This window comes from Engystomops pustulosus, chromosome 10 (assembly GCF_040894005.1).
Source record: "Engystomops pustulosus chromosome 10, aEngPut4.maternal, whole genome shotgun sequence".
Lineage (NCBI taxonomy): Eukaryota > Metazoa > Chordata > Amphibia > Anura > Leptodactylidae > Engystomops > Engystomops pustulosus.
The window spans coordinates 53,004,221-53,028,790 of record NC_092420.1 but is presented as its reverse complement, the minus strand read 5'-3'; the positions used below and the strand labels follow the sequence as shown (position 1 = coordinate 53,028,790).

Sequence of the window (24,570 nt, the reverse complement as noted above, 5' to 3'; positions counted from 1 at the left end):
GAAGGTGTTCTAGACTATGGATACAGATGTCTCCTGCACAGAATAGTGAAGTCAAGATCTCCCCGGTTCCCTATCAGTACCTCCACCCCAGTCTGTGATTCTATAGAACTTTTTCTGTCCCTCTCTCTCTGCACCTCATGCTGCTCCCTTCTACCACCCTGTCCCCCAATTTGGTAAAATCATTAAGACTTTATGGTTACGCTTTAACTAAGGTTGTGCAATACTTACCAATAATAACCTGGACAAACTTGTTGGCTTGTGACACCTCATAAGCGCTACGTATTTCAGAGTATGTGATCCCACCGATTACAAAAATAATCAGCTTAGAAACGGTTTTCCGGTCATCCCGACCCATAGTATTGTGCTTCTGTCGAGCGCTACAAGCAATACACATATCAATATTTAGCCACTCATAATACTATAGTATGGTTTAATTCACAGAGCTGTATTAATTGTTTCTATCCAAGTGCCCAATTAGTACAACAACACTAATCTATAAAAGGGGGTATATAGGTTTAAAAACATTCAAATACAATTCTAATCTGCAGCAAATTCTTTAAATAAGAAAAAAAATGCCCTTCACACTACTTATTTCCAGTGCTGCCCACTCCATCTGTAGCCTCCTTGCAAAACTTAGAAAGGTGCACCAACTTAGAAATAAAAAGAAAACACGATTCAACACATTTTACATAGCAAAAAAAAAAACCCTTATAATAAATAGGCACCAAATGAAAAATCACTGGAAAAGAAAACAATAAAGAGAACTCACTATGATCAATGTCCTTACTAGTATAGTTTATGCAATACTAATGTAGACAAAATTGCTACATTACCTTACAGCCCCAGAACCGTTCCATGCAGCAGGACACTCAGAAAAGTAAGGCCACTCCCGAGAGTCCAGTTTATTTTCTATATTGTCCTAAAAATATAGAAGTAACCTTAAGTCATGTGAGCCAGCATCCCCATTTCAGCAAGAATATGACTCGAGAGTATTTTTTATGATCCATGGCTTGCTCTCTTGTCCTTCACATAATGCTATGTACATGCATGGAGGCAGCATGGAGACATATACAATACAAAAGTAATCAGATGTAGGAGAAGCAAGGTAGAAAAAAAACAGAACATGATCATGTCCGCTGTGTATGGCAGAGTTACAGTACTTCTATCACTCCTTACACAGCACAGGGGTGATCCAATATGCCTGATATTTTATTTTCTGGGGGACAAGACACTGCCAGAAGATGTTGGGATGGGTATTCTGTTAGATAGTGCCTTGTAACCAGAGGACAAGGAGCCGCCACCACTGACATTAGGGGATTAGGGAAAATTCTTTCTCATTGCTAGAAAAACATGGTTTAGTAAAGAAAATTAGCAGGTAGGAGAATTTTTTTTTTTTTAAAAAAAGGAAAAGTTTTTTTTACCTTGATAATTGAAAATATACCTCATTATGTGAAAAATATAACTGCACCGTTTCTTACCTCAATGATATCCTTTATTAAAGGTGTCCATCTAGACAGTTGAAAGGTTTCTTCCCTTGACCGATCCCTTCTAGATGGTTTACGTTGTGAGGACTAAAGGGGCACAGAAAAAAGTGCATGGGAAGGAGCCTCGTCTCCACAACAGCAAACAAAGGCACATATAGTACAGCAATTATATGTTCTAAGGTCCTCAAAGAAGACATGAGGTCATTTAGTTTGTGAGCTTGTCAAATAGTAGATCAATAACTGATACTTGAGATTTTTCCTGCATAAAGTAAGGGGTTAATGTTGGATAATGGTTAGCGAGAAAGAAATACTATAAAACTTAGGGTTATTTTGTTAACAAGGAAAGAAGGATACAAGGGATACAGAGATCTTTCACACGATTGGCTCATGGCTAGGGCTCTTACAAAGGGCATCCTTTGTTTCTACAGGAAATAAGGTTTCTAGCTCAATATAGAAAGGCGCTGTAAGAGCAACAAGACAGAGGAAGATGTTGAGGGGAGGATGTAACAACAACTGGCAGGGATGCATTTCTTGAGAGAATATTATAAGCCATAGTTACTACATTTCTAGAGATGGCCTTTACCTGTACGGAGATGAATATTGTAAGATGAGGATATGGAGGGACATATTATTTTCTTCAGCCTAACAAATAATGTTGCTATATTACTTTACTATACTTTGTTGAAGTCCTGAGGAATTACTTGCATTCTAGTACAAAAAGACACTTGCCAAGTTTGTACTATATATAAAACTGGAACTAATAAAAGTGCATGCCATACCAATATAAAGGTATATTGCCACCAAAGAGCATACTAAATGATCGGTATGGAACAGAGAGTAACATAGGTCAACGTGCAGTCAACATGCAAAAAATATATCATCAGTGACAAAGAGCATAGCTACCATACCCACTGAGTAGGCACACACTGTGGGGTACCTTTTCAGTTGCACTGTGTGTGCCAACTCAGTTGGTATGGTAACTATGCACCACAATCCCATCGCAGACACCTGTTAAATACCTGACACAGCCGTGCAAATCCCTAAAACGTTGGAAAGTCTCATGAAAGTGTGATCTGAGACCTTTAGTAAATAAGCCCCATTCTGCCAGGATAGAGCTGACAGAAAGCTCTGCTGCACATGCCTGACCGCAGCCTCACCGCATGGACAGAAAATTACTCAGTGAAAGGTAACTGCAGGGGGCGCCAGTCAGAACTTGATCTAAAACATTTGTTTTCAAAAAAATTCTTTTTTGGAAAATGATTATCTTTCTGAGAGGAATTATTGAATAAGAACATTCCCTTATGGTACAACCCCTTTAATGTTGGATAAAAAAAAACATGCAATACACAAACATAAGGTAAAACAGAGTAGAAGAATAAGTAGTCAAAACTGTAGATAGAAAGTTAGAACAAAAGGAAATAAAGAGATGAGAGACATGCATCTGTCACCTGGTTACAAGTTTCCAATGATGAGAAATCATATTGTCACAGATGTGTGACCTAGAATATGTTTTCCATATAGAGCAAAACAGATATTAGGTTATATGGCCAAATGCTCTGATACAATACTAAGCCATTGTTGTTTGTTGCAAGCTGGAGAGGAATACATCCAGCCATTAAGGTAACACATTGCCCTCAATTGCTTGAAAAATATTTTAAAATATATATTTATTTTTTCATCATTTGAACTGACCTGGATCGCCAAAACAGACAGGCTTAAAGGGAATAAAGAAATAGGTTAGGTCAGAGGTAGGAGCAAGCAAAATAAGAGCAAAAACCAAAAGAAACATGTCAGATTAAGGCTGCATTCACACTGCCGTATGGCGGATGTATATACGGCCAGCATATATACATCCCCCGTAGCCGGCAATGGGCGTGCGGCGCCCAACGGGAGCGGTACGATGCAGCACAAGTGCCGCCACACGTCAGTGTGAATGTACACCAAGAGTTACTGCCACAAATAATCATTAGTCAAACAAACTTTGTATCATGCACAATTTCGGAATTGGGGAAATTTGTTTAGGGCAGTTATTAAAGGGGTAGTGCCAACTGTAGTCATTGCAATTTGATCACTTACATTATTTAATCACTTACAGATCCTTTAAAGATCACATAGACACTGAGAAAAAGAGCTGCAAGAAGGATTTCGTGCTCTGACCACATGACAGTCTTTCCCTGCTGTGCTGTCAACTTAAAAATGTGTATTATAGAGCAGGAGGAGCAGAGCAGAATGTATAAAATGCAATGTATTTAGATTTATGCTATTTCAGTGCTTGGAAGTCAAGGAAGTGGATGAAGACTTCAGTATACTTATACATTGGCAAATAACATCTAAGCAAAGATATATAATTAAAAGTTATACCAGAAGTTTTTGCATATACAGTATGTCTGTTCAGCTCTAGTACATGATAGAGTATATGATTCTAGCACATGATAGTATATGATTCCTGCACCAAGTATTTCCATGGTGGCAGGTTCTATAGGTGTGGAAACAGTGAAGGTACCAGAGTGCTAAACCAGGGGTACAGCTCTTTTCTTTTCTAAGGATGAATGGAGGTCTCAAAGTTTCTAAATATAAAGTGATGTCAAAGTTTGCCAATATGTAACCACTTTTCAGGATGAAAATCCCCTTTTAAAAGAAATCTACCATCAAAATCAAGCGTGATAAACCAGGGACATTAACTCATAGATCCCGGTACTAAAATAATCTTCTAATATTTGTTAACCACGGCCTCCTGTCTTCTAACATCAACTTTTACAATTATGTTAATGAGCAAAAGCGCACAGGAGGCGTTACCAGGGGCCCTCCATGCTGTAGATTCACAGGCTCAGGTAACAATCCGTAACTCCCTTCTGGCGCATTAGCCTAATTTTATACGTTTATTTTGGAAGGCAGGAGGCCTTGGGTAACATGTATGAGACAATCGTCAAGAGTCATAGTGCCTGGATCTATCAGAAAGATTCAAAGTTACCAAAGGTTATTGTCGTACCTTGGGAACTACAGGAACTCCAATATATTTCCAGTTTTTAAGTACATCTCCATCACTCTCAATCTTTGCATGTTGAATAAGTCGATCTAGGTTTTCCTGAGTTGTTCCTTAAGAATAAACATCAAAAAGACCAGATAAACATAAAACAATAATAATAAACTATAGTAACTGATCTTGGGATTAGTAAAGTTCCCAGCTGTGATAAATGTGACCAGGGGGAGGGTAAGCCTTCTAGTACGCCATTTCACCACTTTCCCCCAGCCTCACCCTAATTGAGCTAGGGCGTTTAATGTGTCCATACATTAATAGACCTCTGCAGTCAGATCGCCTCCATGCATCCCCACAGTCTCAAACAAAGAGCCATAAAAACTCCTAAACTACTAAGTTGAATAGGGACAGTTATGGAGTTATGGTCCATCTCACCAGAAGAACAAATACATTTTTGGATATGTTGTTTTCAGGAGATCATAATAGTCCAATTTCTGTGACTCTAAAATACTCGGTTCCAGAAATATCAATATTTCTGGATAGGACATTAGCAAATGATTCAGGTTTGGTATCAATGCAATCCAAGGATTCACCCGGATCCAATGATACCAGAACCATGACCCTATGACTTCCCCTTGAGAAGCTATGGCTTCTCCAGGGCTCTGGTTCTAGTACCAGGTAGGAGGGACCCATGCCCCCCCCCTGGAGGTGGGCAGAGGTGTGACTCCACCTGATATAAGCAGGCACCTCTATGGCGGCATTGTCTTTTAACATCAAGAGGATCTTTAAAGCAACTTTAAGTCACTTCCTTCACCTCTCAGAACCCGTGCATTCTGGGAGTGTCTGTAAAAGGATAACCAAGTGACCTTCTGTACCCTTCAGGGGTCCGAAACGTTGCGGTTTCCTTCACAACAGCAATAAAACATTCACATGATGGCACATCATCATCATCTCTGAAAAAGCTTAGCTCTTCCATATACATTATCCTGGGTAAAACTTCTAACACAGCTCTGTACAACAACGTATGCAATTTCTTGTTCAAATGTACTAAAACATAATAAAACCTACAAAGGTCACTTGGATTGTACAATGAAAGATGTAAAATAGCTTGGTTTTGAAAGGTGCTGTGGCTGTAGGCAATGGAGAGGAGACTGTGCATGTACTTCTATGGGAGCTCTGAGAACAGCCAAGCATACTTGCATACGCCATGAATGTCAGATGAAATGTTTGGCCGCTTTTACAGAGCAAATCCATTATTGTAGCATCTCACCATTTTCCACAAAGATGTAAAGTAGAATAGCTCGGATTTTATCATAATTATCCAAGTCTTTATTGAGCAATACTGGCAGCAATACCCGCATATGTTCCTTCACCTTCTGCCCCTCTGCATCCGTACCCAATGCAAGATCCTAAAAATAGAGTTACAAATCAGTTACAGGATACAAAACGATGCAAAATGTAGACCACATAGAAACAATCTTTTCAACTCTGCTCAGAAATATTTCCAATTGGTTAAACAGCAGCAGTCAGGTTGTAAATCAGTTCTATTGAAGAGGTCATACTCTTCTGCCTGGACTAGGAACCATAATCGTCAGCGCCTCCAATTCCATTAACTTCATCCCACCCCTCTCTCTGCATCAGTTTTTGTCCTCATGCACACAAAAGTATTTTTCACATGTGTGCTAGCCGTCGTTTTTGCAGCCTGCTCACATCCTCATGTATTTATATGGGCTCATACACACACGTGAATATCTCAGCCCTGTGTAGGAGTCCAGTATCCCTAAGAAAAAAAAAACCTTAAGAGCAGGTCCTATTCTTGGTTGTGCTTGCGGCTCTCCCCTCCTATAAAAGTCTATGGGAATGTGATCCATGCGACATCCTTATACGAGCATCAGTTAGGTAAGGTAAGACAAGCTAGGTAAGACAATCATGTGACACTGCAAGGGATTGGGGCAGGCTACTGACATCATATGCCTGCCTATTCGGCCCAAGATGGCGCTGCTCTCGCATCGGCAGCACTTAAATAGTTAACGCCCACCTTCAGAGCAAGCAATGAATGCGGGTTTCATAGACCTGTGGCAGTTCCAGGACGTACTGCTACTCCCTGGTGTAGTAAGGGGTTAACATCAGCTGAATACTACAATTATGGTGCTTCTGCCATTTCCACTGAATGTACAGTATATTTTACTAGGCAGTTAAGGTATAAAAATAAGATGTCCAGCCGCACATGCGCTGAAGTTTTACTTACTTGTTCAACTTTGCAAAGCCTCTCCAGGTTCCCTTTAAATTTCTGCATACAATCCTCTGCAAGACCGAGATGTAACGCTTGCTAAAATAAAAAAAGAAGAATTAACCATAATAACTACCATTTGTGAAACCAACACTACGACACTTGATAATTCTATAGTAATCCAATCTTCAGCTTACAATACTGTTTTAAGAATCAGAACTGCATGAGCTTTTTAGATTGGTGTTAATTTTTTTCTACTTGTAATTTAAGAGTCCTGTTTAATGGCTAGACCATATCACTAACATGATCTAGCCATTAGAGTGACATCACTAACAGAGGTCTTAAATAATTTGGGAATCCGTCCACACACATGTAGTGACAAAACATGCCAGGGGAAAAAGGGCTAATGTGATCTCCGTTTTTAAAGTCACAGTCTGTTTGTCTTTTTGCCAATCTAAGGGTTATACTAATACACATCCAGTTAGACTAGTTCTGAATAACACCGGCAATGTATAGGGTCGCTCCTATCAGCAACAACTACATTTAGGGTATCTCTCTGTAGATCGTAAGGCACTAGGCTTACTAAAAGCTCCAGTATTACATTAGTGTTATAGGTATTGATGCCTAATACCAAAAGGGAGTATGTGATCTCCTTATTCCAATCGTGAGTCTAATCTCACGGTTACACACTAGGCACAGGCATATGGCTAGGACATACCACTGATCTGGATTAATAGGCCTATTTGAGACTCTAGAGTTTTGAGATTTCAACGTCCAATAACGAGAAACTGTGCCACCATTGACCTCTAGTGGTCGGTACTGTGAATGATAGAGGGCAGGGACCAGGGGTAGGTGATCACATAGAGCTCCATCCCCGCCCCCCTCCCCAAGCACAGGGGGGCACCGTCCTGGCCATGAATAGTAATCAGCAGTGTGTACGTCCAAAAGGTACTTGTGTCAAGTCACGGGTGCACCCAAACTAGAAAGCCTCAAAATTGACCACATAAAACCACACCCAACCAACCAAGATGCTGTATTTATACTAAATTCTACTCTAGCATTACAGCACGGTTCCTCTGCAAAATTGGACTGCCACCACCTATACTTTTTTACTAAGGCAATAAGGGCCTATCTTACATACATTCCTAAAGCAGGACTATAGATAAACCAATTAGCTATTAAAACCCTGAAATGGTAATAGTAGCGTCATCTCTTCTGAAAGTCCAGTGACTTTAAAGATTCATAGGGATTTAAGTTTTAAAGATTTAAAGGGAACTTGTCACCACCTTTTTCATAAATTGAGCAAGTGATAGGTTCCCATAGAGCCTTATTAACACAATGGTATCCTTTAACCCCCCCCCCCCCAATTTTTTTTCGCACAACCCCATAAAATTAATGTTATGCTCTTACCAGGCATACAGCCAGATCCAGCAGCAAGTTGGAGGGGCGTGGCCTCCCATGCAGAGTCCAGCGGCCCCTCCCGTCCTCACTCCCTTACACTCCACACCATCTTCTGGCTGGCCTCGTTTAGAGGATGTGGTGGAGTGCAATGGAGTTAGGATGAGAGGGATCACTGGACTCGGCCAAGGAGGCCATGCCCCGCTGCTGGATCTGGCTGTATTATGTTTAACAGGCTCTATTGGAACCTGTCCACTATGTGAATTTGTGAAAGAAGTAGTGACAGGTTCCCTTTAATACAACTAATACTAATTCTTACCTTGCTCATTTGTTTTCTAATATGGGGCATTTTCTTCATAAAGTTGGATAAGCTGCTAATACTCAACTGTATATGGAGAGAAAAGTAAAAATCACATAAGTAATTATCATTAAAAAAATACATTACAAAAGCTTAAATGGTCACAAGATTTTTCCCCAAACTTTGTATAAATTAGTAATACAAAAGCAATACAAGAGTAATACAAGAGAAACTTTGTAATATACCTCATCAGCCTACAGTGTTTCATTGTCCCCTTACTTTGGCTCTTATCACCATCTCTCTCTATAGTAATAATAATAATCTATTTACATAGCATCATCATATTCCATAGCAATTTACAGATTATGGGGGGACGTATACAAATAAAATACGACATTACAGAATAAAATCATAGTCCTATGAAAGAATAGGAGTGAGGATGAAGGGGCGACACTCTCTTTAGCGTCCAATCTGCTTTTCAGCATAAAGTGGTATGGATTCCATCATGCAAACAACTAGACAAACTCATTGGCACATCAGATTACATGGCAGCTCTCTGGTGTGTTACTCCTCATGTCGGGATATGTCAGCTGTCCATGTTCAGGGTGGTTTTTTTAGTGATGTCACTGAAGAACTACTGAGTGACATATATGTACAGCAGAGGATAGGTAGGGGTGCAATATTTTGTATCCTTTCCCCATAGGCTCCAATGGTCGTTTTCCACAGTATGCAATGTATGCCAGTAAATATATGCCTCCAGTATTTGTCCATGGAGTTGGTCAGAGTATGCGGGGAGCTTCCCTGACTTATACATAAAATATGATGTGAATGTAGCCGTATAAGCTTGGCACAAATATGTCAAATACCAGTGATAACCTAAGATATGGCTGGAAACAGTATATGCTGCAAAGATTACAGATGGTAAACATCTTACAGCAGCCACACAGCCCATACTAATAATGGTAATATAACAGTGTGAGCAGAACAACATGTATAGTTATGACACTGCACTGTTAAGAGATACATTAGAATCATCTACAGATCTAATGTAAATACAATTCTGCACACACTCTGAACATGAATCTTACCTTTCCCTCCGATTCTTTTTTACTTGAAGAAATTTCTTTAACGAGTTTAGGAATTTCTCTAGAAAACAAGCATACAAGATATTGGAATTTATAGCATAAGACATGCCCCCACCTACCTCAGCTGTATTGTGGGTTCACTCAGTGGCTTTATGAAGCTGTCTGAAAGTCAGAATATTTCTAGTTGCCCACAGCAACCAATCACAGCTCAGCTTTTATTTTACCAGTGCTCATGAATAGTTTAAAGAGAAGCTGGGATTGGTTGCCATGGGCAACTAGAAATATTCTGACTTTCAGACAGCATCATAAATCTGCCCCAGTGTGGTCAAATGCAGATGAAACAATAGTGGTGCTTCTAAAGACTTAAAGTGTAACAGTCATTCTGAGCCAAAAAAAACCCTAAAAAAATTAATTCTGCTGCAGGTGTCCCTGGGAATCATTCCTCAAAGTATTTTGCCTCCCGGTCCTCATTAAGTACCTTTTTTGGCCAATAGAAAGCAGGGTTTCCAGCTCTCAAAAAAACTACAATCAGCCAGATGGAGGGGCGGAGCCTGCCTCCTGTCACCTCCTCACAAGTGCATGCTGCTGACCAGTGACACCATAGCTATCCATCTCTCATATCTAACTCCTATCTATCTATGTATATCCTATCTCATATCTATCTAAGTATCTCCTATTTATCTATCTCATATCTATTTATCCATCTATCAATCTATTTCATATCTAACTATCATTTATCTATGTACCTACCTATCTATACACCTACCTATGTATCTATCTATCCATCTATCCATCCATCTATCTATCCATCTATCTATCTAAAACTTCAGCACAGCACATGAGGGAACAGCTTGAAGACTTGGAGAGTCTCTCCTGCCACTTCCTGCTGTGGAGTGTGAGGTGATGGGGGGGGGGGGGCTGCATCTCGTGTCTGTGTGGATTATTTGTTTATATACAAGTATAGGGAGAGCTGAGGGAGAGATAAGAATGTAGTTGTTTTGTTACTACATTCGTTAGTGTTCCTGGCAGCACATGGCAGAGTGCGGGAGCACTGAGCTTGGAGGAGAATCAGCTGATAACAGGGAGAAAGAAGGGTGTGTGTCTCCCTTTGTAGTCAGCTCCTCAGTGAAGATGGGATGCGCCTAGCAACAGCCATCTAAGAAGTCACTAACAACAGGAGGAAGGCTGCAGAATACAAGAGGAAGGAGCAAGATTCAGGTAACTAATCCATTTGCAAAAAGGCTTAAAATTACCTGCCCTACAACATATCAAAAGATTTTCGAAATGACTGTTACTCTTTAAATCTGTACATCAGGATAATGTCATTTGGCTTTGTGAAAACCTAAAATACAAAGAGGCGGACTCCCTACATAGAATTCACTTCTTGGAAATAAATTGCCATTCCCTATTCTAGGATCAAGAAAAAAAGTTAACAAAGTAACGCATTGATGCTGGACCCATGAATGCAGACAAAAAACATAGATTTAAAGCGTAGCTTTAAAGTTACTAATAAAAACTAATGGGACGACCTGAAGCATGTGATGAGTTGCATGCTTGTGACATGACTGCAGGTCCTATTTTCTTACACTCCTCTATTACTCCCCCTACCAACAAGCCTCCTCTCTTCCCTAGCAATCCTGTGCTGTTTTTCATGGTTACCAGAAAGCATGACAAAGGGCGAATAGGCTGGGGGGATAAGGTAAAACCTCTGCTAGCTGCTAAACACCTGCAGATAGGGAATTAGAGTAAATTAAAGAATTGCTTATTTCGGCTGAGTGCAGAGTTTTGCAGAGGCAAAAGTTTTTATACTTTACAGTTGTACTTTAACATAATACAAGTCAATGCATATTTTACAACATATAAATCACTCATTTATTGCAGCAGTAGAGCAGGTTCTATTCCACCTTTATGTAGGGACACTAGTTATATCATCATACATACTCTAAGACGACAGCAATGTGTCTGTGACGGATTTTCACCCATACTTCATCAGATTCATCTAAGCGACCTTCCTTCTCTTTTGATGCAGAGCCGTCTGGTTTGTACCTATCAAAAACATAATGTAAATCATTTGAATGATCTATCTTTTCTAAGCAAACATTTGGAGACCACTATTTGCTCCCAAAGCTCCTGCATGGTCCACAGCAAACAAAATAAATATACTGGCAGCTGACACCTTATTTTAGTTGACTTAAAGAAATCCATCAAATATCCATCAATAAAGAAATACCATCAAAATCCATCATGATAAACCAGGGACACATCATCTTATATTTGTTATCCCTGGCCTCCTTCCTTCTAAAATCAACATTAAAAATTATGCTAACAAGGGGCATAACCAGAGTTTCTCTGTGCTATAGCTTCACAGGGTGTTACACTATGGAGAAGCACTTCCCCCTCCAACTGTGTGAGATAACAGCAGACGGGGGGAGGGGTGGGTGGAGTGCCAAGGGAGCAGCGGGAAGGTTTAGATGTGCTCCTAAGCAACAGCTTAGGAATCCATAGCATGGAGGAGATAGGGTAACAACTCCCCCAGTACCCTTCTGGCTATTTTTAAATTATGCTAATGAGACAGAAGGGCTCTGGCTAGCAGGCCAAGGGAGCAGGTGGGAGCACCCGGCTCTTGGCACTTCTCGTGCATGCACATTATATACTACACTTGTGCGGCCGGCTGTTTCAGGTTCTTACGCTGCTGCTGTAAGGAACAGCCAACGTCTGTGACTGCACCATGTCCCCACAGAGAATAGTGTATACGTTGCCAAAGAGTTTTTGTAGTAAAAATAGCATTTCCCTAAAAAAAAGATTGCCTAGATCAAACTTTACCTGTACTGTATGCAGAGACCTTTGTCCCCTGGGAGTGGCTAGGAAATCGCTCAGTCACGCGCCCTTTTCAAATTAAAAAAAATCTCCCGCATAGCTCCACCCCTGTGGACATCATAAAATGCCCGCCTTCCATCTCATTGATAGTGTCCGGCAATTCTCACACCTGCAGAGTCAGCATCTGTCTGTATCTGCAGCAGGACATGTGCAGATGTATGCAGAGACCGATCTCCGTAATCATCTGCGCATGTCCAAGGGAAACCGCTCCATTCTAGCCACTCTAGCATTTGGTAAATGCCATTTTTACTACAAAGATTCTTTGGCAATGTATACACTATTCTCTGTGGGGACATGGGGGAGCCAAAAATATGGCTCCCGGGGCCAGATTCCCTTAACAAGACTTATACATATGATCCACAGAAGCCACATGGATGTGATGATAATGAAATGACTGCTAAAAAGTAAAGAACATAGTACACAATGCACAGAAGAGAAGGTGTCAGATTATTAGACTGATTAAAGACAAATGTTTCTTTCTCCTGTTTCATACAAATGAATTATCAATTGAAAAATTCTCCCGGTATCGTAGTAAGATTTGATCTGCTTATACATTTGCTGCATAGTGACTTGATAGCAATCAGGAACTATGAGGATCTTGGAGAAAATTTACACTGTTGTACATATTTGTAAGTTTTATTACTTATTTCTAAGTGATCCTTTGAAAGATGAATGGATGTAAAGCACCTACTTGTAAACATCATCCTCAATAGGTAAAACATCATATACCATCGCTTGAAAAGTCAGTTCATGCAGCACTGTAGACACTGGATCAAACCCTCGGTCAAGTATAAGTAACTGGGACTGAGACTTCTCCTGCAGAAAAGAAGTACAATGTGGAGGAGTTATCAATACACAATTTTTGCTTTATAATTAAAATTAAGTTCTGTGATGTAATAGAAATACATAACTAGATTAAAATGCTATATAAAGTGCTGTAAAGATCAAAATCAAGCATGATAAACTAGGGACACTTACTCGTAGATCCAGGCACTGTAGGTAATCTTCTTAAATTTGTTATCCATGGACTCCTTCCTTCTAAACTCAACTTTTAAAATTATGCTAATGAACCTCAATTTTATAAAAAAAAGCCATGGATAACAAATATAATATGATTACAGTACAGTACAGTCACAGTGCCTGGATCTATGTGCAAGGGTCCCTGGTTTATCATCTGGGGAGGAGGCAGCGTCTTTTCTACTGTACAGTGCGTCAGTGTTTGTTAGCTTTATCGGAGGGTTCCGATAACGCTAGCAGTGTAACACTGCTGCGTCTGTTTTAGCACTAGGTGCCGTTTTTATAGGTGACAGGCCCTCTTTAAACTCTTCTGAATTCCAACAGGCTACATCAAGGTACAAGTCTACCAGGATCTTACTTAATCATCACATCTGCTACTAAATATCAATAAGAATGGCAATGGTCAAAGATAACATTTAACCAGAGAATTTTCTTAAAGCAGCACTCCAGGATAATCGTATGCAATGTATTTTGCCCAAGATCAGCATGAGTAAACACTGCATGATATTGGTCGTCTCTCTGATGAATCCCATGCACTGATCTTCCAAGCTTGTGTTAGCCATAGCAGGATCTATGCATCCTGTCTGCATCGTTTCTTCAGGAGCATAGTATCTGGACAAAACGTGTTATTTATATTACCTTACATTGATTTTTTTCATCTGTTTTGTAATACTGAACAAGTTTTTCTTCCACCAGGCTGGCCAGGTCTTCAGCGTTATCCAGGGGTTCTCTAAACAGAAGTAACATTACGATAAATCAATAACAATTTAAATAACATTTCAGACTGGTAACAGCACCAAATACAGCAGGCTCAATATTCAGATTCTGATTATCAGATTCTTTTTTTTTTTTTTTTTTTACACTGGAAAGCGTGAACAGAGTCCCTAATGCAACAAATCATGCAGCCGAGTTTCCTGAATTTAGAAAAATCGAAGGGGTCAACAAACCCTGAATACGACAGATGAGCCTCACCCTGCAAGAACCACCTTCATGATCAATATTTTAAAATTAGCATCAGGAAGAAGGATTTTTGGAAGGTACCTCTTGTAGCGGACCCCAGGGTTCTCGTCCAGAGTTGCACAGAGTGTTACTATCTGCTGAGCGATAGATTGCATTGCAGCTTCTTTATCCACAGACTTATCCGGACTGTATAGCATGTGAAAAGCATTGGGGACATTCAATAGAAACACCTATAAAAATGACAAGGAAAATCAATGTATTATAAACAGAAGTGTGTATGTATTGAGAAGACTTAGGTCAGGAATTACCTGAGACTCTTTTGGGTAAAATGAAATATTGATCTCTTTGCATCTTTTGATTGTTTTGGGCTGGCATGCCTTTAGCTTGTTGAAAAGGCTGTCTGGACACGCTGAAAGAAAGTTTGTAACTAGAGATAAGAATATAATACAGTCTAACAGGACAGATGAAATGCATTGAAAACAACTGATACAAATTGGTCACATAATGAACACATGGGTGCTCAAAAGATTGTGCTGAAAACTCGGATTTTGCACTGTCATTTTATGAGTGAAAGGTACAATACAAATGGATGGGATTTTTGAGCACCTTTCACACATAGTAGGAAAAATCTATGCATGTTAATATAACAACCTGAAATCTGCAGCATAATCATACTTGTACAAAACCCTCCTAGATCTTTTACCTTTTAATGCTTACAGTAAAATCATTGGAGAATACATTGCACAATCTGTTAGATGCAGATGTCACTTATCAGATTTTGAGGAGTGTAACTGTGGATTCTGCAGTACAGGAAAGGTGGGTAGGGCTTCAAAAGTCCAAACCACGGTTTCAGAAATACTTGGTAAAGGTTTCACAAAATTCTGCATATTCTCAAAGTCAGTGACATGCACATTATCTTTACCAATTGTCACAGATTTGCACTGCAGATGCAAAGGATGAAACTATTATGCACCAACTGCACCCAAAATGCTATATATCAAACCGGCAGTAATCAAATTTAATCAATCTATGTGGATTCCTTAAGCCCCACCCCATCTAATTACATTGAGAGGGTGACAAATGGAGGCAAAATGTTGGCTCCAAGGCGCCAAACCACTAAAATGCAACATTTGCAATGAGTTGAAGCAATGGCTCATGCCATCACCAGTCATGGCTGCCATGCATGAAGCGGCTCATCTACAGGGCCCTCACTGTACACACAAAGGAAATCTACCATCAAAATCAAAGTTGATGAGCCTTACTCATAGAGGCACTGTGACTGTGGTAATCTTATAATATTTGATACCAATGGCATCCTTCGTTCTAAAATAAACATTTACAATTATGCTAATGAGCCAGAAGGGTTCTTGGGAGCGTTACCAGAGGCTGCTACAGTGTGCAGGAGCACGGCTCCCTTCTCCCCCATGCACCCTCAGCACTTCCCCCTACCTCTACCTGCTGTCATATACGATGGTAGGGGAGTGCTCATGCACAGTGTAACAGCCTTAGAAGCTACAGCCCCTTCATCCTTATTAGTATAATTTTACAATTTTATTTTAGAAGAAAGGAGGTGATGGAAAACAAATAAGAAGATTACCACAGTCAGGGTACTTGGATCGATGAGTAAGTGTCCCTGGTTTATTCATGTTTGATTTAGATGGTAGATTTTCTTAAACATTATGTAATTTATTGTACCTTAATTACAGACATTTTTTATATGCAAATTGGCTTTTCTAACTCATGTCTTCTGGCTTTGACTCTTCTTTCTCCTGAGCGGCCAGTGAACCACACCCCATTATTTTCAATGACAGCTCTGCCTTATGTTACTTACATTCATGTCATGTGACATCATCTCAGGTCCTTTAGCTTTCTAACTTTAGAAAACTGTATCCCTACTCTACTGTATGTATCTAATGACATGAAATCCCAGCAGCCTCCATGGAGGATGGAGAGGAAAAGACATCCATGGAGGCTGCTGTGATTTCATGTCATCAGATACATACATTGGAAATTTTGCAAATGTAAATGGTACATGACATCTACCTGGTCACTTGACATGAACTGATGAATAGTAAGGAGGCATAAGGCATGGGGTGGAGTAGATGGGAGGGGCCGGCTGAGCAGGACACACCTTTCTGATTCCAGGTAATATAAGATAAAATTGATTGATGGGGATGTGCGCGAAACAATTTTTAGCTAAAAGAAGGGTGTCAGTTAGTTAACCCTTCAAGTGGTTAATAACGGAGTAAACAAACTGAAAGTTAATACTTAATAATAATAATAAAAAAGAAACAATAAAAAAGAGTAAACATACTGTAAGTAAATAATAATAATAATGGTGTAAACATACTGATAGTTGTATACTTCATATCAACCATCAGATACAGTGCTATTCTTACCATCACTGAAGTAGATGTAGGCAGCTTTATACTTGCAGGAAGATTTGGACTCAAAATCCTTCACAACATGGTCTACAGACTGAAATGTACCCGACAGGACAGATAAAGGGAGTTAGATAATCATAACAATAATATGTTTAACAATAAAAAATAACATTAATATTAACAATGACAACAACTAAATCAATTATTTTTAAAAATTGCTCATAACATGTAACAAAAGACTCATAATACAGCAGAGCCTGAACAAAAGTAAGAAATAGACAGCAGACAAGCACAAAGCGCTGCCTTGAACATTAACAAGACATCATTCTGTACATGTATTAAACAACTGGAAAAAAAAATTACTTAGTGGCATTTCTATTTTTTTTAATCCATTGTTAAGAAAGTCATTTATTTAAATTAATTAGAAACCTACTGCTAATAACAACAAACTATATTTAATTCTAAATTCCAGTGGTGCACTGTAACGGATCTTCAGCATATCCACCATATATTGTTATAATGTTGTATTGCAGTATCTTAGAAACAAACAGACCCCCTATGGCTAAATAATATCTACCATCAGGAATCCACTAACTGAACATTAGAGGTGGTGGATTTCTGCTTGTGTCTAAATCATACACTTGAGCACATTTACTTACCCAGTCCCGTGGAGTTCAGAAAAGTGCATTGTCTGATGATAATGCACTCTGCCGGGATCCACTAAGATTGTGCGGCTGATATCCTGCATGTGTTGCTTTCCCGCTCAGGTCCGCCGTAGTTCACCTTCTTCCTGGTGCATGTAAGTGCATTGTCTTGCGACACAACTTAAAAGTTAAATCCCGCGCTCAGTCCGAATCGTCCGACGGCACTCCCTAATTTCTGTCGCATGAAAGCCAGCGCAGCTGCGCCACAAACACGAACAGTCTGATGAAAGTGCGATATGTGACCCTTAGTAAATAAGCCCCACTGTCTTTATGTAATCATTGTGCCCTATGTAACTAAATAAAAACTTATGTAAATGAACTTCAGAGGCCAACTGGGGCATGGAGTAGCCTGACTGAGCGCCAGGAGGTAAGGGTTCTCCACGCCTCCCTGCACTTCCCTGCAGAGTTCTTTAGCCCGTGCACACACATGCGCCATAACCACCGGCTTCTCTGGAGGTTATGCTCCAGATGAGATTGCACTTATCACACAGGTGTGGGCATAGGTGTAGAGTGAGCCAAAGAGCCCTGCGGTGATGTGCAGGGAGGTGGCATTTTATAAATGACATAAAAGAAAGATACAGGCGGTCCCCTACTTAAGAACACCCGACTTTCACACAACCCCTAGTTACGGACCTATGGATGTTGGTAATTCATTTAGCTCTGGGCTATAATGATCAGCTCTAGGAGTTATAAAAGGTGTCTGCAAATGAGCTTTATTGTTAATCCGGGTCCTTATGACAATTCAACATTTTTAAAATCCAATTGTCACAGAGACCAAAAAAAATTTTGGCTGGGGTAACAATTATAAAATATACAGTTCCGACTTGCATACAAATGCAACTTAAGAACAAACCATACAACCTGTGTTTTACGTAACCCTGGGACCACCTGTAGAGTTTTAATTTATTTAGATAGGGCAAAAAATTAGCCCACTATTGGGCTTAGAACACAAGCAGAAATCTGCCATCAGAAATACTTCAGTTAGTGAATTCCTGATGTAAGATTTCCATTGCACAGCAAAAAAAGTTAAATACCAACACTAAGAAGAACAATTTGTTACGCAGAAAACAAGCCCTCAAAAAGCTCTGTACACAGCTCTGTAAAAAAAAAAAAAAAATTAAAAGTTGGATTTATGAAGGAGGGGAATAAAAAAAATGGAAACAAAAATCCAAAAAAGTCCATCGGCAGCAAGGAGTTAATATTTTTACACCACATAGGGCCATAGTGTCATTCCAAGCAACCCCTTTAAGCCATGCAAGTTACTTGACATACATTCAAGCCATCAAAGAATAATATAAATCAATACAAACCTTTTCAATTGGTGATATGAAATATATAGCTTTTAAATCAGCAACCGGTTGTCTTTCCTTATAGATGTCTTCCACAACTAGATAAAAAAATTAAGAGTAACTATGAGACACAAGATTAATTAACCTCCAACAAACTACATGCTACAGATGCTGCATGATATGTCACAGTCTGCACTATATGAATTATGGACACACTAGGAAAGACTTGTGTGTGTCTGGTTACACAGGCCTGTACCAAATTCATTAAAATGTAAACTTAGTTGAAAAAAGAGAGCTGGATCACAGGTTACTCCTGAGAGCTGTATCCAGGGACTAGCGCAGCCCTACTTTCTCTAGTAATACTTGTGTGCCAGCTCCCACCCCAAATATATTGCTACTGACTTCCAGGACCTGTGAGATGACGTCATCCACAAGTCCCGATTGTGGAGCACTGCCGGGGATAAACAGTATGTGTGTTGTGTTTGCGGTTTCTATCAACACTTTTACTACACCTATTCTACACTACTACACCCATCCTACACTACAATAAAGCACAGCAATTCTACACAGAACTCATATCTGGTATATATGGACAAGCTCTTTACCTCTTGTGTCAACCCCTTCATCCTTAGACTAAGTTCCTGCGGACATGGCCCTCACTCATATTGATCCATATGAATGTTTGTACTCTGTATTGTAATATTATATTTGTATATTTCCCCCATAATTTGTAACAGCTACGGAATTTGATGGCACTATATAAAGATTATTTATATATTTAAAATAATCAAGGATAAAAAATAATCTCACAACAACTGTCATATTTCTTTTCCTCCTGATTTTACCTGTAATACCCTCTTGGAGAAGATCTGTCATTTTGCAACATGATGTAAGCAGCTTGGTAGTAAACTGGTCTAGGAGCAGAATCTGAAAAGTTAACATGGAATGTTAGAATTTATTAATCTGTTTAATAATTCATATGGCTGCATTTACATGTTCAGATTCTCTGTGCATTATTTAAGCCAAAACTAGGAATAGATCGAAAAATATTTTTTATTTGTCCATAATTTTTTTTTCACCCTTTAAATCAAAAAATAAAAAATAGTTTCCTAGTGTGGGTAAAATACCCCAATACGGTTAAACCTTAAACGGGCAAACTTTCTCCTTCTGCCCGTCAGAGCCAGGGGCATGAATAGGCAGAAAGGGCAAAGTTAATCAAGGTTAATACAATATGGGTGATCCCATTAGGCAACTGCATTTACCCTGGAAAGTTTTGTTAAGCTACACCAAAAAAAAAAAAAAAAAAAAAAAACGAACACACAAAGAAAAAACACTATTAAGCTATGTGCACACAACTGTATATGAGGCTGTGAGCTACTCATACAAATTGTGGCTATAACACAACGTGTCTCACTGCACTAAGACCAAGTCGGTCTCATCTCCACTTGACCAAAACAGGCTGCAAACAGTATACAGTCAAGCTACCCCGCCCTCTTCACTGAGGTGGACACTGTTGCACGTAAAGAATTCGAGAGAGAGGGGAGCAGATGAGAGAAAGACACAATGGCTATGTATGACTCATCATTAAAGGGGATGGCCACTGTTTCACATAAGTTGCTCATGTGCCTTTGGTGCATTCCCTGAATGTTCATCAAGTGATTCATGACTCCTACTTCTTACTTTATTGCTGTGTGCAAACTCTGTGGATCTTTGTTTACCTGTCTGAGCACTGATGAATAGGAGGGGCTGAAGCAGGAGAGTTATGACTCTCCCCCCTCCCTGTGTCTGTCACTTAGATGGACTATGAGAGAACAAGCCACAGTCTGTGACGCCATTAGGACAGGAAGTTGTGTATATATGCAGGGGGCATTATGGTGATAACAGGATGAGGATAAGGATGAAGCTCTCAAAGAAGGCAAATGTACAGGTACATATACATGCAGAGACATGTCTAATAGAAAGATTTATTTAAAAGTGGGCAACCCTTTTAACCACTCCCTCAAAAAGATAGAGGCTGAGAGAGACACTGGCTGTGTAATAAAAAAAAAAAAATTAACCTTGCCCCTCGTCTCACCCACAGGAATTCCCTTCTGCCTTTCTGCCGAGTTAGCAGTGTTAATGAGGATGGGGAGGGGGGTAGCTTGACTGTAATACTGCAGCTCTGCCTCCTCGACTGGAACAGAGGACATCAATAAAAGTCTTTTTTCTTTAGAAGAATCCTGGCTCTAATTCCATGGATAGATGCATCAGAGGAACATTTATAAATACTAAAAGGTACTGTGTGGGGGTGAGTGCTGGTGACGGGTTCTCTTTAACAGTGCAAAACTTCTGCTTCTTGCAGAAAAGGACAACATTTAACAGTGGATGCAGAAAAATCTAAACAGACATGGAGCAAATTTCAACTATGATCAGTAGGTCAATCATGCAGATTTCCAAACACACAAAAAAAGTTTAAAAAGATCAGAAAATACTGATGTGTCCATATTTGGCCGCACACAGTTTTATTAGCCTCTTTAAAATGGCAAAACAAAACAATGCAGAAATAAAATCCTAGGCCAGTGGTGGCGAACCTATGGCACTAATGCCAGAGGCGGCACTCGGAGCCCTCTCTATGGGCACCCGGGCCATCACCCCAGCATGAAGGTCACCAGACAGGACTCAAAGAATCTTCCTACAATGATAGGTGTATTTGCCCTCCTCCTTTCAACTGTGTTGGTGTCCTTGGAAGGCTGAACGATTGAAAGTTGTCAAAGAACAAGGAGAAATAAATTACTGCGCTGGCACTTTGCTATAAATAAGTGGCTTTTGGTTGAAGTTTGGGCACAGAGGCTCTAAAAGGTTCGCCATCACTGCCCTAGGCCATCTGGCCACTAACTATACAATAAAGTAGTTTCCTCACTGCCAGGAAACTGTACCTACTGTACAGCTTCTCAATCACAGCATTCAGTAATTGGCAACTCCCATAAGGTTTTCCCAGGAGCAGAGAGAGAGAGCTTTTGACTTTTAAAGCAACATCTCAGAGCTGCTTGTGATGAGACCCAATCACCTGGAGTGGCTGAGCGGAGCAGGGACCAAGCCCAACACTCCAAACTGCAGCAGCCAGGTCTTCCAGACCAGGTTTTGGCTTCCTAGAAAGTATAGGACAGACACCTAGGGGAAACGTACACATCATTTAACACTTTTTCCCTGGTCCTGTCACAAACTATACAGACATATAGGCCATTATTTATAATGCGTTTACATTTTAACATTTCATATGTAAAGAATACATACAAAATGAAAGCGTTTCCCATCACCATCTTGATCTACGTCATGGCGCTCAGAGACACAGAGGTGTAGAACCTGCCAACATCAATTGCAGTATAGGCAGATATAAAGGGAACCTGTTAGTGCCATTGGGAACAGTGGACCAGTGGTTTAGCAACCCAAATCACCATATATAATTTATGTCCAATAAAAACACAAATTGCCCCCCTCCACCCCCTGCACACGAATGCGATCCGTTCCTGGTATTGAACCTGTGTGCTGGTCAGGTCCCACGGACCGACCACAGTGCACTGGACAGAAATATAATGTAAGGTCTCCCTGTCTATTTTTGTGGGATGTGAAGAGAAAATGGGTTTCGTTCCACAGACTGAGCATATTAGTGTACAAAATAGACCACAGCTTTACTGTGCATGTGCCACACTTAGGCACAAGTGCTGGCAGTGCTTGGCAAGTATAAAGGGAAACCTGTCAGGAAGATTTGGTGCACTAAAGCAACTACTGGTTCTTGTGGACATCTTGGACTGTGACCACTATAAAAACGTTTAAAGGAAACCTTTCACCACATTTTCAACTAGTGACAGGTTCTCATAGCATCCATAGTATCCTTTGCCCAGTTATGTTTGCAACATCTACCCCAGGTATGTATCCGATTACATGGCTGTATCATGGCATGATCATAGCATGCCTCCACGGACTTGCCTCCCATGCTTTGATTTCATGTGATTAGAAACATTCCTGGCATAGACTGTGCAAATCTAATAGGACCCTAGATGACATCACCCTGGTCACATGACATGAAATGGCCAATGATGTAACAGAGCGCTCAATCTTTCACATAGCAGCATAGTGAGACCTGTCAATCAGGAACAAGGAGGCAGGGCAATGCAACCAACTACTGTACATCATCAATATGATTTCACAAACTGATATTTTAACATTGCAGCCATGGAAAGAAACAATTTAGGGATTAGGGCATTATTTACCCCTCAGGACTTATTTTTCCAATCTTCCCTTTGTCACTAGAAGTGGTTATAGCTTTGGAACATTAAAAGATATCCAGGGGATTTCGAGATTACTTTCCCATGACACATTGTACTTAAAATTAGTTTACAAATTTGGATGATCAGAAATAGGGTTTTCCAAATAGCATACAGCACACCTCTAATTTCACAGTAATATTAGGGCACATATCAGGGAGATTACATTTCACACAGTTAAACAGAATAAAACTGTGGGTAGAGTCCTTCTCATCTTTCTCATTCTTTACCTTGTTCATCCGGTGTCCTACTTATGTGTCAATAACACTGACACCAAAGTACAAAAACAAATAGTTACTATCCATTTCCTCCAAGCACCCCCCCATATGTTCATGACAAGACATAGACACTAGATATAGTTGGCAAATAATTACCATTTAATTGTTGCTGTTATAAAGTTTTCTAGTTACTATTTGTTTAAATGGTCTTACATAAAATGTACTTACCTTCCATTCACCCTCCTTCCTACAGTCATCAAGAATTTCTGTTTTGATCTCTAACAAACGAAAAAAAATGGATATTAGAAAATTGTGTCTGTGCAAAATTTCCCCATAACTTCGGTCATTTCCCCACTGCATTACAAGTAAAAACATTTTACTTAAAGGGCACCTACCACCACAAATCTACCTATAAAGGTAGATTGGGTGGTAGGTGGATCAATGGGACGTGAGGATAGCCCTTTTAAGGGCTAATCCTCACGTCCCCACACTTTTTTGTTAACTTTTATTAGACTTTTATGCAAATTTACTTATGCGGCTACTGGGGCGTGGAGTAGCCGCATCTGAGGTTACACGAGGCGGCTACTCCACGCCCCGGTAGCCTCTTTTCCCCTCCTACTCACCATCTTCGGCGCGCAGCTCCGCGCCCTCGTCCGGCGATCCTGCCGTCTGCGCATGCGCAGAAGAGCAGACCCGCGCAGAAAATGGCCTATTGTTTCAACAAGATTTATATTGTAAACCCCAATTTCTTGGTGCAGCTCATGTTAATTTTACAAACCTTTGACACATTTCCTCTCCTATTAATGTACCATATATATACTTGAGTGTAAGCCGACCCAAGTATAAGCCAAGGTACCCGAGGATTTAACACAAAAAACTGAAAACGTATTGCTTAGGGTGGGAAATGCAATGGTCACAGCCTCCAGTCAGTCTACAGCCTGCCAGCCCCCGCATGGTGCTGAAAAACTCGGCTTAAACTTGAGTATATACGGTAAATGGTACGTCTTTCAGTTACCCAAAAATTTGGTGACATCCTATTTTGTGAGTGGAATCTGATGGGACTCCACATAAAAACAAAACATATTTTTCTTCTGGAAAATACATGTCAAATTCTACCATTGGAACCCACACCATAAGAACATAATAGCAACATTACAATTTAAAAATAACATTATTTATTATTGTTTATGCAAATCAGCTCATGTGTGGGGGATCGGGTGATACTTGATTCTATGCTTCCCATTGCTAGCCAGAGCTGGTACCAGGGTTGCGCCATCATTGTGCAGGAGGAAGCATTTGGTATACAGATTAATGCTGTGTCAGGACACTGTTTAACCCCTTGCCC

At 40.0% G+C, this 24,570-nt stretch overlaps 1 protein-coding gene across 1 annotated transcript in view; it reads right to left on the bottom strand.

The window, feature by feature from the left end:
* The window catches only part of STXBP3 (syntaxin binding protein 3), a 28,345-nt gene that overhangs the window by 1,599 nt on the left and 2,176 nt on the right, over positions 1–24,570 (bottom strand). Inside the window, exons 2-18 of the mRNA XM_072128625.1 lie at positions 23,454–23,503; positions 19,549–19,630; positions 18,725–18,801; positions 16,726–16,804; positions 14,635–14,735; positions 14,408–14,556; positions 14,006–14,096; positions 13,041–13,165; positions 11,414–11,518; positions 9,476–9,533; positions 8,409–8,474; positions 6,710–6,790; positions 5,732–5,870; positions 4,474–4,580; positions 1,479–1,571; positions 834–919; positions 229–377 (exon numbers count right to left, since the gene is read on the bottom strand). Coding sequence (XP_071984726.1) covers positions 229–377; positions 834–919; positions 1,479–1,571; positions 4,474–4,580; positions 5,732–5,870; positions 6,710–6,790; positions 8,409–8,474; positions 9,476–9,533; positions 11,414–11,518; positions 13,041–13,165; positions 14,006–14,096; positions 14,408–14,556; positions 14,635–14,735; positions 16,726–16,804; positions 18,725–18,801; positions 19,549–19,630; positions 23,454–23,503 — 1,638 coding nt within the window. The remainder of the gene's footprint in view (positions 1–228; positions 378–833; positions 920–1,478; positions 1,572–4,473; positions 4,581–5,731; positions 5,871–6,709; positions 6,791–8,408; positions 8,475–9,475; positions 9,534–11,413; positions 11,519–13,040; positions 13,166–14,005; positions 14,097–14,407; positions 14,557–14,634; positions 14,736–16,725; positions 16,805–18,724; positions 18,802–19,548; positions 19,631–23,453; positions 23,504–24,570) is intronic.